This window comes from Oncorhynchus nerka, linkage group LG24 (assembly GCF_034236695.1).
Source record: "Oncorhynchus nerka isolate Pitt River linkage group LG24, Oner_Uvic_2.0, whole genome shotgun sequence".
NCBI lineage: Eukaryota > Metazoa > Chordata > Actinopteri > Salmoniformes > Salmonidae > Oncorhynchus > Oncorhynchus nerka.
The window spans coordinates 71,783,133-71,800,538 of NC_088419.1; the positions used below are offsets into that span (position 1 = coordinate 71,783,133).

Here is a 17,406-nt window from a genome sequence, read left to right on the forward strand (position 1 = left end):
TCAGACAAAGATAATTGCATTGACTGAGAAGATGCTGTGCTGAGAAGAATTCATAAGATATACTTTATACTTTATTAGTATAGATATAAATGTGTCTTCTGCTTAGGTTGGAGCACAGGCCAGTCACAGAGCAGTGCCCAATGAGCATTTTTTTTAGGGTGTTTAATGTCCTTGCTCAAGCGAACATCAGCGGTTGGTTGCAACTGAGATATTGATGCCAGCAACCCTTTGGTTGCCAGCTCACTCCCCACCAGCACTGGGATTCGATCCGGCAACCGCTGGGGTTCAGAGAGAGATTGATTGATAGAGATTGATTAGTGTGGGAAATAAAGAAAGAGAACTCAAGGTTTGTACCCCCACTGGGCGGCCAGTGGATGAGTGATGGAGTGTCGCTGTCTGATCTACAGCTTAATGGGAACATTACCAGACAGACTGTTTACGCTCATGACTTAATGATGAACACTGAAACTAGTACGCTGTGTGTGTGTGTATGTGTGTGTGTGTGTGTATGGATGTATGTGTGTATGTGTGTTTGTGTGTGTGTAGATACATGTGTATGTCTGTTTGTGTGTGTGTGTGTGTGTATGTGTGTATGTGTGTTTGTGTGTGTGTAGATACATGTGTATGTCTGTTTGTGTGTGTGTGTGTGTGTGTGTATGTGTGTATGTATGTGTGTTTGTGTGTGTATAGATACATGTGTATGTCTGTTTGTGTGTGTGTGTGTGTGTGTGTGTATGGATGTATGTGTGTATGTGTGTTTGTGTGTGTGTAGATACATGTGTATGTCTGTTTGTGTGTGTGTGTGTGTGTGTATGGATGTATGTGTGTATGTGTGTTTGTGTGTGTGTAGATACATGTGTATGTCTGTTTGTGTGTGTGTGTGTGTGTGTATGGATGTATGTGTGTATGTGTGTTTGTGTGTGTGTAGATACATGTGTATGTCTGTGTGTGTGTGTGTGTGTGTGTATGTGCGTGTAGTGATTTCATCAAGTGAAGTACACATCTCTGTACTGTTTATAATAATAAAAAATGATGGTTTCTTTCAGACAGACATTGTCAAAGCGACACTACAACATGAATCACAATACACAGCTTGGTGGAAAATATCTCCTTTAAGGAGACCAGGTCTCCCATAGCTGTAACCATGGTGACTAAAACAGTCGTTTCAGAGAGTGGGAGACCTCCATCTCATCAGAATAATTGCAGTAGTTTGAAGAGGAAAATAATACCTTGGCTGTCAGCTCCAAGACAGACTGTTTTATGTATTTTATCTGCTAAGTACCTTTGCATAGAGAACTGTCAGTGGTATAATGGGAGTAGGAGTAAAGAGGACAGTTAAGAGGTTAATATAATACATGTGTAATGGTTAGGGGCGCTGGGAAGTAGAGAGAGAGAGAGAGAGAGAGAGAGAGAGAAAACGGCTGTATTGGTCGGAAGAACTACACTGAGACATTACGTTGGTAGAGAATATGAAGGGGAGATGGAGAGAGGGAGAAAGAGAGAGAGAGAGTGATGGGGAGAGAGAGAGATTGAAAGAGAGAGTGGTAGGGAGAGAGAGTGGTAGAGTGAGAGAGACAGAAGAGAGAGAAAGAGGGAGAATGTTAAGGAGAGAGACAGAGAGAGAATGGTAGAGAGACAGACACTTCCTGTCAGTTTCCATAAAGGTGTCCATCCATCCCTCTCAGTCAAGCAGAGCTTTGTGACGAGTCATGCGCCACTGAGTATTCTGTACACATATAGTACGATGAGTAGTTGAAAAGCTACACTAACAAAGACACAGTAGAGGTTATTCAATACCCTTGTCGTCAGATATAGCGCCTTTACTCCTTCCTATGAAGAAACAGTCAGTAGATTTGTACTGTATATTTGAAGAAAGCAGATGGGTAGCGAGTGAATTGTTGTTATTCATCGGGATTTCAGGGTGTGTTGACTTGGGGAGAAATGTATTTCGCCTTGGGGAGAAGTACATGAAACCTGTGGTTTTTGAACAATGGCCCTCTGGCCTCTGTTGGTTAATAGTGAAATACCAACACATTCAGTCAAAGCACTCTGAACCACACACACACTGAGGGCAGCAGAGAGACCAATGTGTTGAATACAACCCAGCGTCATTTTGCCTGAGGCTGTACTTTGCCCCGCAGGCACCAAGAGACAGACAGACACGCACGTACAGACACATTCACCAAGCAGTTCTAACAAGATAACGACAACACACTAACAGGCATACTGAATAAAGATTAGATTCTCAAACAGTGTCTGATCCACAGCCTTCCAAGTGTGTTTAACTCAACAGACAGCGAAAACAACAATCCGTATGCAGTGAATGCCAAATGTGTTTACAGCAATCTGGTCCCAATTTGGATGGAAACAGCATTTGCATTTTTTTTATTCAGACAAGTAAACAAACGAGGAGAAGAAAATGGGGTCTGAAGTTCGTGTTCTGAGCAGAATTACAACTACAAAACACTTCCCAAATATGTTTTGACATGACAAATGTCTCTAAGTTCACACTTCAATGTCAAAACAATATCAAGGCAATATCTACTAAGAATTCAACATGCTGTAGATGCTAGCCACTCTCTCCCTGCTCCCTTCCACCCTATCTGCAGCAGATGTCCTGATACGAGACAGTCATGCCCTTTACAGTAGACATTGAAGCAAACTACATGTTCCATTCCAAGTCACCACTCCCTCCTTTCAGAGAACACGGAAGTGCACTCATCTCCTTCCCTTCAGAGGTCGAACTGCATGTTCCATTGCTCCCGAGTGGTACAGCAGTCTAAGGCACTGCATCTCAGTGCTAGAGGTGTCACTACAGACCCTGATTCGATCCCGGGCAATATCACAACCGGTCGTGATAGGGAGTCCCATAGGGTGGTACACAATTGGCCCAACGTCGTGACGGTTTGGCCGGGGTAGGCCGTCATTGTAAATAAGAATTTGTTCTTAACTGACTTGCCTAGTTAAATAAAGGTTAAATAAAAACAGGTTAAATAAAAACAAAAATGTTCCATTCCAAGTCTCCTTCCCTGGATGTCCTGAGAGCCCTTAAGTGCTATGGCCCTCTGCCTTTCAGTACACACACACGCACCCGTCAAGGGTCTGGGGCTAGTGTTGTAACAGCAGCTGTGAATAAGGCAGTGTGTGTGTGTGTGTGTGTGTGTGTGTGTGTGTGTGTGTGTTTACTCCACCCAGTCCCCTCAGATGTCCTTTGTAGTCGCAGTAATCTGCCCATCCATCTCTCTGCCACCCCATCCACTCAGCAACACAGCCCAACGAAGGGAGGGAGGAGAAGAACGAGAGATGAAGCAATGGACCCCTGAGACAGAGAAGGAAGACTGGCTCCCTGGTCCCTTAGCAGTGATTACACTAGCTGCTCTCTGCTATCTACCATGGATCCACCCACATAACTGTGAGAGAGCTGTGTGAGAGTGTGTGTGTGTGTGTGTGGGGGGGTGAATGCATATGGCAGAGTAGCAGGGGCTAGGGGGTAATGGAGTGGGGCTAGGTAGGATTGGATAAGGGGTTGGGTGAGGGATGCCAGTGGTGTGTGTGTGTGTGAGTGATAGGGGATAAGAGAAGCTCATCCACACAGAGCGCTAGGAGCTACAGGCTATTTTGGAACAGGGAGGAACGGGGGAGGAAGTTAACAACAAAGGACTTCTGAAGTGTCACTCCCTCCTGTATCCTGGCAACCATCCTGGCAACCATCCAGGACAGGAAGAAACCTCTGGATACAGGAAATATTTTCCAACATGCAAAATAACCATGCCGTGTACCAGTTTAGGCACACTCAGCTCCAGTCATCTATCTCTCTCCCCACAAGTTTGTGACCGACTAGTTTTAAACCTGGTCGCCTGAATGTGTTAGCCTGCCGAACTAAAGACTTGTGAAACACGAACCATCAGCACTGTTGCCAACTAACTACAGTTGCTCTCTGGAGGCACAATCTAGACAGGATTGGAAATATCTTTGTGCGCGCGCGTGTAGGGTTGTTGTGATGGAGAGCACCAAGCTGAGAGCCCTGCACGTGAATTGAGAAGGCAGGAGTACAGATGATGTAATACATCAGAGATGACAGGCAGAGCAGCCCCCCCCCCCACACACACATTTGCTTTACTATCCTTGTGGGGACACAAAAATGTATTGCCATTCAAAATCTAACCCTACCTAACCCCTAATTCTAACCCTAACCCCTAATTCTTACCCTAACCCCTAATTCTAACCCTAACCCCTAATTCTAACCCTAACCCCTAATTCTAACCATAAACCCTTAAGCCTAAAGTAGCCTTTTTCCTTGTGGGTGCCGGCGAAATGTCCCCACTTGTTCGAATTGTCCTCGTTTTACTATCCTTGTGAGGACTTCTGGTACCCACAAGGAAAGTAAAACCAAACCACACACACAATGAAACTCAAACAGTCACTGCCATAATAGGACTACCCTAAGTGCATCATATTATAGAATTACTGCAGTATCTTTAATCATTTGAGTGTACCAAACATTAAGAACACCTTCTTTAATACTGAGTTGCACCCCCCTTTTGCCACCAGAACAACCTCAATTTGTCAGGGCATGGACTCCATACGGTATCGAAGCATTCCACAGGGATGCTGGCCCATGTTGACTGCAACGCTTCCCACAGTTGTGTCAAAATGGCTGGATGTCATTTGGGTGATGCACCATTCTTGATACACTCTTGAAACGGTCGAGGGTGAAAAACTCAGCACATACAGTGGTGTGATATTCAGGTTTTTATCTGTATTCTGTCCTCATAAATAAAGAACCGTGTCTATCTGTGTCTGTGACATTACTATTGATGACTGATATTAATGGCCTGCTCAGTACGACTAAGCACAGCCAGGTCAATGCCTCTAGACCTGGGGTAATGGAGGAAGGGGAGAGGTGTGTGTGTGCACGTGCGTGCAGCAGAGGAGTATATATTCTTAATCTTAATACTAAGGGGTCCCTTCCCTCAGAACTGTCTATGCCTGTGTCCATGTTTATATACGGTAGCTGATACAGTGTGCCTCCAAGGACAGTGTTTAAATGAGCAGACTGAATGGCTCTAGTGTTACTATAGTAAATCTATGCGGCGCAACAGGGAGAGAGAGTTTGATCCAATCAGTGAAGACATTATTCATGACAGATGATTTCTATGACAGGGTTTGGCAAATGCCAACTATTTGGAGAGGTGAGGCTAAAACAGCATTTTAGCAGTTAGCAGCACATTTAAACTATTGCTACACGTATACCGTTTATGTTTCAGTGTTGTGTTTGTGTAGTTAATGGATATCAGGCTAAGTGGTTGTTTTTCTGGTTAGACACTGGTGAAAAACACACGGCCATCATTTATTCACACATACACACACCACTGAATACTTAACACCTCACCTTCCTGATTCTTCAGTCATGAGGTGAAAACAATAATAGTCTTTGGAAAGTTGGCACTTTGAATTATTTACTGATACAGCGAAGAGAGAGAGCGAAACAGAGAGAGAGTGAATGAGTGAGAGACTTCACTTGCTTTGGCAATGTTAACATATGTTTCCCATGCCAATAAAGCCCCTTGATTTGAGAGAGAGCATGTTAGAGAGTGAGAGTGTGAGAAAGTGAGAGAGTGAGAGTGAGTGAGAGAGAATGTTAGAGAGCGAGAGCGAGAAAGAGAGAAAAAGAGAGAGACAGCAAGCAGTAGCATCCCAATCTCCTGCTGTAGATAGTTTCCGAGGCCATCTGTTGAGCAGTGTAAGCAGTATGCGCCATTAAAACACACTTTTTCTTTCAAACACACCTGCAGGCATCCAAACAGGAGAGGGAGGATAAGAGTTGAGTAGAAACAGACTGCACACCTCGAAGCTGTTTGTTCTACAACTCACATCTAGATCACAGCAGAGCAAAGCAGAACAGAGTTCAGGGACACCAGTAGTATAATCTAAACATCTCAACAAAACTGAGTCCAATAGTTCTCAAACTGGACCATTTTGTTTCTCTCCGTCACCCACGCACATTCAACATTTAGATAATAAAGTATTTGACCTTTCCATTGTGTTGATTGGTTTATTTCCAGTTTTGAAGTATACGTTTTCTCAAGATGATTGATGAGAAAAGGTTCATCCAACCCATTGGGTATCTCTCTGCACCCTCATATGCCATGTCTTGAAATACGCAGGCAGACGGATTAAAAGTACATTTTACGGTGCATTTGGAAAGTATTCAGACCCATTGACGTTTTCCACATTTTGTTCCGTTAAAGCCGTATTCTAAAATGTATTTAATTGTTTTTTTTGCTCATCAAGCTCAAATCAAATCGTATTTGTCACATGCGCCAAATACAGTGAAATGATTACTTACAAGCCCTTAACCAACAATGCTTTAAGATAAAAGATTTGTAAAACATTAAAAATAAAAGTATCAAATAATTAAACAGCAACAAAATTGTCATGCCCTGATCTGTTTCACCTGTTCCTGTGATTGTCTCCACCCCCTCCAGATGTCGCTTATTTATCCCTGTGTTTCCTGTCTCTCTGTGCCAGTTCATCTTGTGTGTTAGTCAAGTCAACCAGCTTTCCCGCCTGCCTGCCCTGACCTTGATTCTGCCTGCCCTTCGGTACCTTTTGGACTCTGAACTGGTTTTGACCCTTTTGCCTGTCCATGACCATTCTCTTGCCTTACTATATTGGATTAATTAATATTGTAAGACTCCAACAATCTGCCTCCTGTGTATGCATCTGGGTCTCGCCTTGTGTCATGATAAAAATAACAATAGGGACGCTATATACAGGGGGTACCGGTACAGAGTCAATGTCTGGGGGCACCGGTTAGTAGAGGTAATTGAGGTGATATGTACATGTAGGTAGAGTTAAAGTGACTATGCATAGATCATAAACAGAGAGCAGCAGCGTAAAAGAGGGGTCTGGGTATCCCTTTGATTAGCTGTTCAGAAGTCTTATGGCTTGGGGGTAGATGCTGTTAAGAAGCCTCTTGGGCCTAGACTTGGTGATCCGGTACCGCTTGCCGTGTGGTAGCAGAGAGAACAGTTCATGACTAGGGTGGCTGGAGTTTTTTAGGGCCTTCCTCTGACACCACCTGGTATAGAGGTCCTGGATGGCAGAAAGCTTGGCCCCGATGATGTACTGGGCCGTACTCACTACCCTTTGCAGTGCCTTGTGGTCAGAGGCTGAGAAGTTGCCATACAAGGCAGTGATGCAACCAGTCAGGATGGTCTCGATGGTGCAGCTGTAGAACCTTTTGATGATCTGAGGACCCATGCCAAATCTTTTCAGTCTCCTGAGGGGGAATAGGCTTTGTCGTGCCCTCTTCATTACTATCTTAGTGTGTTTGGACCATGATAGTTTGTTGGTGATGTGGACACCAAGGAACTTGACACTCAACCTGCTCCACTACAGCCCCGTCGATGAGAATGGGGGCGTGCTCGGTCCTCCTTTTCCTGTAGTCCACAATCATCTCATTTGTCTTGATCATGTTGAGGGAGAGGTTGTTGTCCTGGCACCACACATCTCATCATTGTTGGTGATCAGGCCTACCGCTGCTGTGTCATTGGCAAACTTGATGATGTTGTTGGAGTCATGTCTGGCCATGCAGTCATGAGTGAACAGGGAGTACAGTAGAGGACTGAGCACGCACACCTGAGGGGCCCCCATGTTGAGGACCAGCATGGCGGTTGTGTTGTTACCTAACCTTACCACCTGGGGGCAGCCCGGATCCAGTTGCAGAGGGAGGAGTTTAGTCCCTGGGTCCTTAGCTTAGTGATGAGCTTTGAGGGCACTATGTTGTTGAACGCTGAGTTGTAGTCAATGAATAGCATGCTCACATAGGTGTTAATTTTGTCCAGGTGGGAAAGGGCAGTGTGGAGTGCGATTGAGATTGCATCATCTGTGGATCTGTTGGGGTGGTATGCAAATTGGAGTGGGTCTAGGGTTTCTGTGATAATGGTGTTGATGTGAGCCACGACCAGCCTTTCAAAGCACTTCATGGCTACAGACATGAGTGCTACGGGTTGGTAGTCATTTAGGCAGGTTACCTTAGTGTTATTGGGCACAGGGACTATGGTGGTCTGTTTGAAACATGTTAATATTACATACTCAGTCAGGGACAGGTTGAAAATGTCAGTGAAGACACTTGCCAGTTGGTCAGCAAATGCTCAGAGTACACGTCCTGGTAATCAGTCTGTCCCTGCAGCCTTGTGAATGTTGACCGGTCTTACTCACAGAGAGCGTGATCACACAGTCATCCGGAACAGCTGATGCTCTAATGCATGCTTCAGTGTTGCCTCGAAATGAGCATAGAAGTAATTTAGCTCGTTTGGTGGGCTCGTGTCACTGGGCAGCTTGCGGGTGTGCTTCCCTTTGTAGTCTGTAATAGTTTGCAAGCCCTGACACATCTGACGAGTGTTGGAGCCGGTGTAGTACAATTAAATCTTAGTCCTGTATTGATGCTTTGCCTGTTTGATGGTTCGTCAGAGGGCATAGCAGGATTTCTTATAAGCTTCCGGGTTAGAGTCCCACTCCTTGAAAGCGGCAGCTCTACCGTTTAGCTCAGTGTGGATGTTGCCTGTAATCCATGGCTTTTGGTTGGGGTATGTACGTACGGTCACTGTGGGGATTATGTCATTGATGCACTTATTGATGAAGCCAGTGATTGATGTGGTGTACTCCTCAACGCCATTGGAAGAATCCCGGAAACATATTCCAGTCTGTGATAGCAAAACAGTCCTGTAGCTTAGCATCTGCTTCATCATCTGACCACTTTCTTATTGACTGAGTCACTGGTGCTTCCTGCTTTAGTTTTTGCTTGTAAGCAGGAATCAGGAGGATAGAATTGTGGTTATGGTCTCTGTGTGTGGAGTAAAGGTGGTCTAGAGTTTTTTCCCTCTGGTTGCACATTTAACATGCTGGTAGAAATGAGGTCAAACGAATTAGTTTGCCAGCATTAAAGTCCCCGGCCAATAGGAGCGCCGCCTCTGGATGAGCATTTTCCTGTTTGCTTAAGGCCGTATACAGCTCATTGGGTGTGGTCTTAGTGCCAGGATTGGTTTGGGGTGGAACATAGACAGCTACGAAGAATACAGATGAATATTCCCTTCGTAAATAGTGTGGTCTACAGCTTATCATGAGATACTCTACCTCAGGTGAGCAAAACCTTGAGGCTTCCTTAGATTTTGTGCAGTTGTTTACAAATATACACAGACCGCCACCCCTTGTCTTACCAGAGGCCGCTGTTCTATCCTGCCGAAAAAGCTTAAAACCTGCCAGCTGTACGTTATTCATGTCATTGTTCAGCCACGACTTGGTGAAACATAAGATATTACAGTTTTTAATGTCCCATTGGTAGGATATAGGTGATCGTAGTTTGTCTATTTCATTATCGTTTGACTGTACGTTGGCTAATAGGACCAATGGTAAAGGTAGATTGCCCTCTCGGCGACAGATCCTTACAAGGCCCCTGGACCTTCGTCCTCGATACCTCCATCTCTTTTACATCTCTTTTTCAAGGCACCTCCATCTCTCATCTCGTCTGAAGTAAATCCTTCCCTTCTGACCCGTTGAAGAGAAAGTATTCTTCAGTACGGGGTGAGTAATCTCTGTCCTGATATCTAGAAGCTCTTTTCGGTCATAAGTCACGGTGGCAGAAACATTATGTACAAAATAAGTTACATAAATAACATACACAATAGCACAATGGACTATTGAGTCATTGTTAGTTTTACACTTAAGACATGCCATTGTGCTGTAGCATTTGTGAATTTTTTCTCTTGTGTAATACATTCAGTACATTAGTTTATACTGGATTAACAGTATGACCTCCATCTTGTGCCAATATCAGTTATTTTTAAGTCTTGGTTCCAGTAGTTTACATTTTTTTTCTAAGAGATTGTCTGTTAGAAAGGCTCTCTGCAAGGTTTTGTATATCTTACCTATCATATGAATATCCTTTTTGACTCAAATGTAAGTTTCTATTTCACAGAACCTACGGACTGTGCCTTTAGTCCACAACACTAGCCTTGGTGTCTTTCAAGTTGTTCACATGATGTCGTTGAATTGATTTGTGGCTGCGACCAAGGAGCGGTTGGAAGTAAAAGGCTTCGTCAAATGAATGAGACCTGACAGGAGAAAATAGACCTTAAGCTCTTTGGCTCATTTCCTTTCATGAGCTTCCAGAAAACCCACAGTGGATGAAGTACACCCCCCTCCCCCACCCACACACACCTCTACTACCAATGTCACACACTCCCGTCCCAATCCATCTCTGTGTAATCCATCATGTGCACACACACACACACACACACACACACACACACACACACACACACACAAAGGGGGTGAGCAAGGCCTTTCCTAACCCTTTGTTGCTGTAGCGATTTCACACCGTGTTGTTTCCAATCTGATCCATATTGAACACGCCGTTGACATAACTCTATCTTTAACCCTTTGATGCGTACGATTACATATTTGTCATCATTGTTGAGTGGTCCCTGCTGTGTACCATCGCAAATACAGTACCAGTCAAAAGTTTGGACACACCTACTCATTCAAGGGTTTTTATTTGAACTATTTTCTAAATTGTGGAATAATAGTGAAGACATCAACACTATGAAATAACACCTATGGAATCATGTAGTAACCTCCACAATCACTCAACCTCAACCCAATTGAGATGGTTTGGGATGAGTTGGAGCGCAGAGTGAAGGAAAAGCAGCATATTTGAAATCTTTTATGTATTTGTTACAGTGTGTACAAGTACCGGAGCACATGACTTGACAATTCGTTTACAGTTCTTGACAAATCACAAAGCAAATAAAATGTTATCATCACCTCAAATACAAGCCTACTGCCTAGCCTAACTGTAGCGTGAAAGCTAAACAGGGTTGCCAGATATGGATGAAACCATTTCAGAGGGGTTTTGGGGGATTTCAAGTCCATGGAGGATAGAAATGGGGGAAGATATCTTAGGGTCATACGATGCAGGAAATATTACTATGATGGGGGATTTAACAATAAATGGGGGGCAAACACAGGAGAAGTTGATAAGCTAAATAAAAATAAAACTCCTGGAAAGGGGGTCTGAGCTGGCAACCCTGAGGTACCATAGTTACAATCTGATGCTGCGTTCAAATCAACTGGGAACTCAGAAATCTACGACTTCTGATTTCAGTACGTTCACGACAACTGGGAACTCTGGAGAAAAAAAGAGCTCAGACTGGGAAAAATTGTTTTGAAAGGTCATACAACTCTGTCTCTTTCTAGAGCTCCGACTTTCCAACCTAAAGATCACGGACGTCATGATTTGACCTCGTATTCTTTTCAGACTTCCCAGTTGTATTGAAAGCACCATAAGTCAGTCGAGTGAACCATCCCTTCACCTCATTTTGTTATACCATCTTTGGTCTGACAGCCAAAACGCATTCTATTATGTCAACAAACATGGCGCCACACATAGCTGGCAAATAGCTTAGTATTAGATCATCATAATCAGTACAACCCTCAAAAATTTTTTTTTTACACACATAATATGTGTCCATTACAATCTAAACAAGAAATTGGAATGCATGATTTGTCACCAGCACTTGAAAAATCTGAATAAAACAGTAAATGCTCCATATATACAGTCGTGGCCAAAAGTTGAGAATGACACAAATATTAGTTTTCACAAAGTTTGCTGCTTCATTGTCTTTAGATATTTTTGTCAGATGTTACTATGGAATACTGAAGTATAATTACAAGCATTTCATATGTGTCAAAGGCTTTTATTGACAATTACATGAAGTTGATGTAAAGAGTCAATATTTGCAGTGTTGACCCTTCTTCTTCAAGACCTCTGCAATCCGCCCTGGCATGCTGTCTCAATTAACTTCTGGGCCACATCCTGACTGATGGCAGCCCATTCTTGCAAAATCAATGCTTGGAGTATGTCAGAATTTGTGGGTTTTTGTTTGTCCACCCGCCTCTTGAGGATTGACCACACGTTCTCAATGGGATTAAGGTCTGGGGAGTTTCCTGGCCATGGACTCAAAATATTGATGTTTTGTTCCCCAAGCCACTTAGTTATCACTTTTGCCTTATGACAAGGTGCTCCATCATGCTGAAAAAAGGCATTGTTTGTCACCAAACTGTTCCTGGATGGTTGGGAGAAGATGCTCGGAGGACGTGTTGGTACCATTCTTTATTCATGGCTGTGTTCTTAGGCAAAATTGTGAGTGAGCCCACTCCCTTGGCTGAGAAGCAACCCCACACATGGTCTCAGGATGCTTTTTTCCGGATGACCCAAACAATGGGAAACGGGATTCATCAGGCAAAATTACTTTACCCCACTCTTCAGCAGTCCAATCCCTGTACCTTTTGCATAATATCAGTCTGTCCCTGATGTTTTTCCTGGAGAGAAGAGGCTTCTTTGCTGCCCTTCTTGACACCAGGCCATCCTCCAAAAGTCTTCGCCTCAGGTTGCGTGCAGATGCACGCACACTTGCCTGCTGCCATTCCTGAGCAAGCTCTGTACTGGTGGTGCCTGAATCAACTTTAGGAGACGGTCCTGGAGCCTGTTGGACTTTCTTGGGCGCCCTGAAGCCTTCTTCACAACAATTGATCCGCTCTCCTTGAAGTTCTTGATGATCCGATAAATGGTTGATTTAGGTGCAATCTTACTGGCAGCAATATCCTTGCCTGTGAAGCCCTTTTTGTGCAAAGCAATGATGACGGCACGTGTTTCCTTGCAGGTAACCATGGTTGACAGAGGAAGAACAATGATTCCAAGCACCACCCAACTTTTGAAGCTTCCAGTCTGTTATTCGAACTCAATCAGCATGACAGAGTGATCTCCAACCTTGTCCTCGTCAACACTCACACCTGTGTTAACGAGAGAATCACTGACATGATGTCAGCTGGTCCTTTTGTGGCAGGGCTGAAATGCAATGAAAATGTGTTTTGGGGATTCAGATAATTTGCATGGCAAAGAGGGACTTTGCAATTAATTGCAGTTCATCTGATCGCTCTTCATAACATTCTGGAGTATATGCAAATTGCCATCATACAAACTGAGGCAGCAGGCTTTGTGAAAATTAACATTTGTGTCATTCTCAAAACTTTTGGCCACGACTGTACACTATATATACAAAAGTATGTGGACACCACTTCAAATAAATTTGACTAGGCTATTTCAGCCACGCCCGTTGCTGACAGGTGTATCAAATCAAGCACACAGCCATGCAATATCCGTAGCCAAACATTGGCAGTAGAATGGCCTTACAGAAGGGCTCAGTGACTTTCAACGTGACACTGTCATAGAATGCCACCTTTCCAACAAGTCAGTTCATCAAATTTCTGTCCTGCTAACGCTGCCCCGGTCAACTGTAAGTTCTGTTATTGTGAAGTGTAATCATCTAGGAGCAACAACGGCTCAGCCGCGGAGTGGTAGGCCACACAAGTTCACAGAACGGGACCGCCGAATGCTGAAGTACGTAGCGTGTAAAAATCCTCTGTCCTCGGTTGGCACACTCACTACCGAGTTCCAAACTGCCTCTGTAAGCAACCTCAGCACAATAACTGTTCTTCGGGAGCTTCAAGAAATGGGTTTCCATGGCCGAGCAGTCGCACACAAGCCTAAAATCACCCTGCGCAATGCCAAGAGTCGGCTAGAGTTGGGTAAAGCTCGCCGCCATAGGACTCTGGAGCCGTGGAAACGTGTTCTCTGGAGTGATGAATCATGTACCATATGGCAGTCCGACGGACTAATATTGGTTTGGCAGATGCCAGGAAAACGCTACCTTCCCCAATGCATGGTGCCAACTTGAGGTCGACCGATTATGATTTTTCAACGCTGATACCAATAATGATTATTGGAGGACCAAAAAAAGCTGATGCTGATTAATCAGACGATTTTTATACATATATTTGTAATAATGACAATTACAACAATACTGAATGAACAATGAACACGAACTTAAAATAATAAGTAAAATAATAAAATCTATTTAGTCTCAAATAAATAATGAATCATGTTCAATTTGGTTTAAATAATGCAAAAACAGTGTTGGAGAAGAAAGTAAAAGTACAATATGTGCCATGTAAAAAAGCTAACGTTTAAGTTCCTTGCTCAGAACATATGAAAGCTGGTGGTTCCTTTTACATGAGTCTTCAATATTCCCAGTGAAGAAGTTTTAGGTTGTAGTTATTATAGGACTATTTCTCTCTATACCATTTGTATTTCATAGACCTTTGACTATTGGATGTTCTTATAGGCACTATAGTATTGCCAGCCTAATCTCAGGAGTTGATAGGCTTGAAGTCATAAACAGCGCTGTGCTTCAAGCATTGCGAAAAGCTGCTGACAAACGGAGGAAAGTGAGGTTTGAACGAATGCTTACGAGCCTGTTGCTGCCTGCCACCGCTCAGTCAGACTGCTCTATCAAATATCAAATCATAGACTTAATTATAATAAACACACAGAAATATGAGCCTTAGGTCATTAATATGGTCAAATCCGGAAACTATCATTTTAAAAAACAAAACGTTTATTCTTTCAGTGAAATACGGAACTGCTCTGTATTTTTGCACAACCTTCAATGTTATATCATAATTATGTAAAATTCTGGCAAATTAATTACGGTCTTTGTTAGGAAGAAATGGAGAGAAGTTGTTAACTAATGTGTGTGTGGGTTCTCCCTGACTCACAAAAACAGTGTCACTGTACATATCAACCTATACATAGGCCACACAATATTGTTTTCCGCCTCCTCAAGCCATCTTTAGAAAAGCCACAATATATTGTATTCTCTGGTCCAAGAAATCTATAGATTGACCAATTGTATTATATTCCCTGGTGTAAGCAATCAATACAGTAGATAGACCGATGATATTGTATTAACTGGTCTAACAAGCAATTACCGTGTTCTCTCATTCCAGCACTTAGTTAGAATACTCTATGTATGGAACTTTCATCCTGCTTTGCTTGCACCCCACTCCTCTCTTTCCCTCTCAAACACGCCCCAACCTCACCCCCCAAAACACATACACACACCCCCATACCTTCTTGTCGTTGTCAATATTGTTGAAGTGTGTGTGGTCAGTCTTGGCGGTAGCATCCACTCCGTCCAGGTCAGTGACGCCGCGGTTAAATTCCTCAACCGTACTGTCCGGTAATGGTAAGGGAGCCTCCTCCGCATCGATGTCTGTCTCCACAGCAACCGCCGACTTCTCCACTCCCGTTAACTCCCGGGCTGAGTGAACGAACACACCAACACATTGTCAGAAGGAGGGCCAATGGCGTTGAGTGAACGAACACACCAACACATTGTCAGAAGGAGGGCCAATGGCGTAACAGACTTCGCTGCTAGAAAAAAAGTTGCTACACCACAAGAGGTAGAGAAACATAAAAAGATGAGAGGAGGGGAGAGAACTCAGAGGTATTTTGTTGAAAGTTGCTACACCAAAAGATGAGGAAGGATGACAAAAAAAAGAGGGTGCAGGAGGGGAGGAGCTTCATTAAGGTGTTCTCCAGTGGTTCTCTTGTTCTCTCAGCTCTGACAACTAACACTCCAGATAAGCTCATTGGCTGTGCTCAGAGGCTCCTGAGGTTTACACTAGTGGGACAGACAGAGAGAGCTGGGATCAGCTATCGTGTGCGTGTTTGTGTCAAATCAAATTGTATTTGTCACATGCTTCGTAAACAACAGGTGTAGAATTACAGTGAAACGGGCTCTTCCCAACAATGCAGAGAAAAAAATAGAAAAATAATAGAAAGATAATAACACAAGGAATAAATGTGATGAGTCAAAAGATTTGGTGCAAAGGGGGGTCAATGCAGATGTGTGTGTGTGTTTGTGTGTATGTGTGAGCGTGGTGCGTGGGTGCTGTGGGCTCATCTGCCTATGAAAGGACGCAGCAGTCACTGGAGCCAGAGTCCTCCCACCACTGTTCTGTTCAGTCACAGTCACAGTCTCTCTCTATAGACTGACTCATCTGTGATGCTATCCTCTCAAATTGTCTCTTACACTCAATCAGGAGTGTGTTTGTGTGTGTATATATTCACCTGAGAGCGTGGACTCCTCGTTGCAGGTCTTGTCATTGTTTGCGTCCTCCTGTCCATCTGCGTTCTGGTGTGTGTGTTGCAAGCTGAGTTTATGACACACCTCGAACGCCTGGCCCACCGTCCGCACGATACGCATGGCCTGGGACTGGAGAGGATAGACGAAGGAGAGGGAGGAGGGGATGGAGGAAAGAGACAGAGGGAGAGAGTGGTTATTCAATGTTCTTTGATGAGCTACTGTGGATGACTTCTCTCTGTCCTTCAATTAAATATACTGTTCTCGGAGCAGAGAAAGAGATAGGGAGAGTAAAGGGGAGAGACAGGTAGAATAAGCAATAGCATAGCATTCGTATTCTTTTAAAATAGTTGGAGGACGACTGGGAGGTAATAAGAGGTTGTCAAAGAGTAGCCAAGAACACTTCATCACACCACAATCAGAATGACTGGACAGCATGAGTGTGTGTGTGTGTGTGTGTGTATGACAGGTTAAAGGAAATACTATAGCCTGTTATACATTAAAAAGTATTAGTAAGTTCAAAGTATGTGAGGATCTTAAAACATCTAAGGTTAAAAAGATCATGCATTCAGTATTAGTTGATAGAGATTGATAACATTCATATAATTGGGTTAAAGTTCAAATCCGTCAAGCGTACAAAGGGTACGAATTGTGAGAGGAATGTGTAAATGATATATTGATTACTTTATTTTGTGGTGCCTAATGGAAGGATAAAAATTTTAATCTGTGATCTACTAAATGGTCTTAATCTATGAGCCTAAGATCGATTGCTCTGGTCTCCACCCAAGTTCCCAGGGAAACTTTTCTCGGTCTTTTCTCTTTGCACTAAAAGTTCTCATTGAGAAAACAAGATCGTATCACTCTCATGATTATTTCTCCCCTTTTTCCGGGTACGTTATTGATGAACAAAAAGAGTAATTTAAATGTAATAACTCGCTAGCATGTCAAGAATGTTTAAGGTGTGTCTTAGTAACATCTTGAGGAAGTTAGAGTTAAGTTTGCAGAGAGCAATATGAGCCCTTAATTTAATATATTTTTTTATTTCAGTTCTCATTTACAATTGCGACCTGGCCAAGATAAAGCAAAGCAGTTCGACACATACAACGACACAGAGTTACACATGGAGTAAAACAAACATACAGTCAATAATACAGTATAAACAAGTCTATATACAATGTAAGCAAATGAGGTGAGAAGGGAGGTAAAGGCAAAAAAGGCCATGGTGGCAAAGTAAATACAATATAGCAAGTAAAACACTGGATTGGTAGTTTTGCAATGGAAGAATGTGCAAAGTAGAAATAAAAATAATGGGGTGCAAAGGAGCAAAATAAATAAATAAAATAAATACAGTAGG

At 43.3% G+C, this 17,406-nt stretch overlaps 1 protein-coding gene across 1 annotated transcript in view; it reads right to left on the reverse strand.

The window, feature by feature from the left end:
• The window catches only part of LOC115108554 (carboxyl-terminal PDZ ligand of neuronal nitric oxide synthase protein-like), a 177,951-nt gene that overhangs the window by 42,996 nt on the left and 117,549 nt on the right, over nt 1–17,406 (reverse strand). Inside the window, exons 6-7 of the mRNA XM_029633047.2 lie at nt 16,040–16,184; nt 15,037–15,227 (exon numbers count right to left, since the gene is read on the reverse strand). Coding sequence (XP_029488907.1) covers nt 15,037–15,227; nt 16,040–16,184 — 336 coding nt within the window. The remainder of the gene's footprint in view (nt 1–15,036; nt 15,228–16,039; nt 16,185–17,406) is intronic.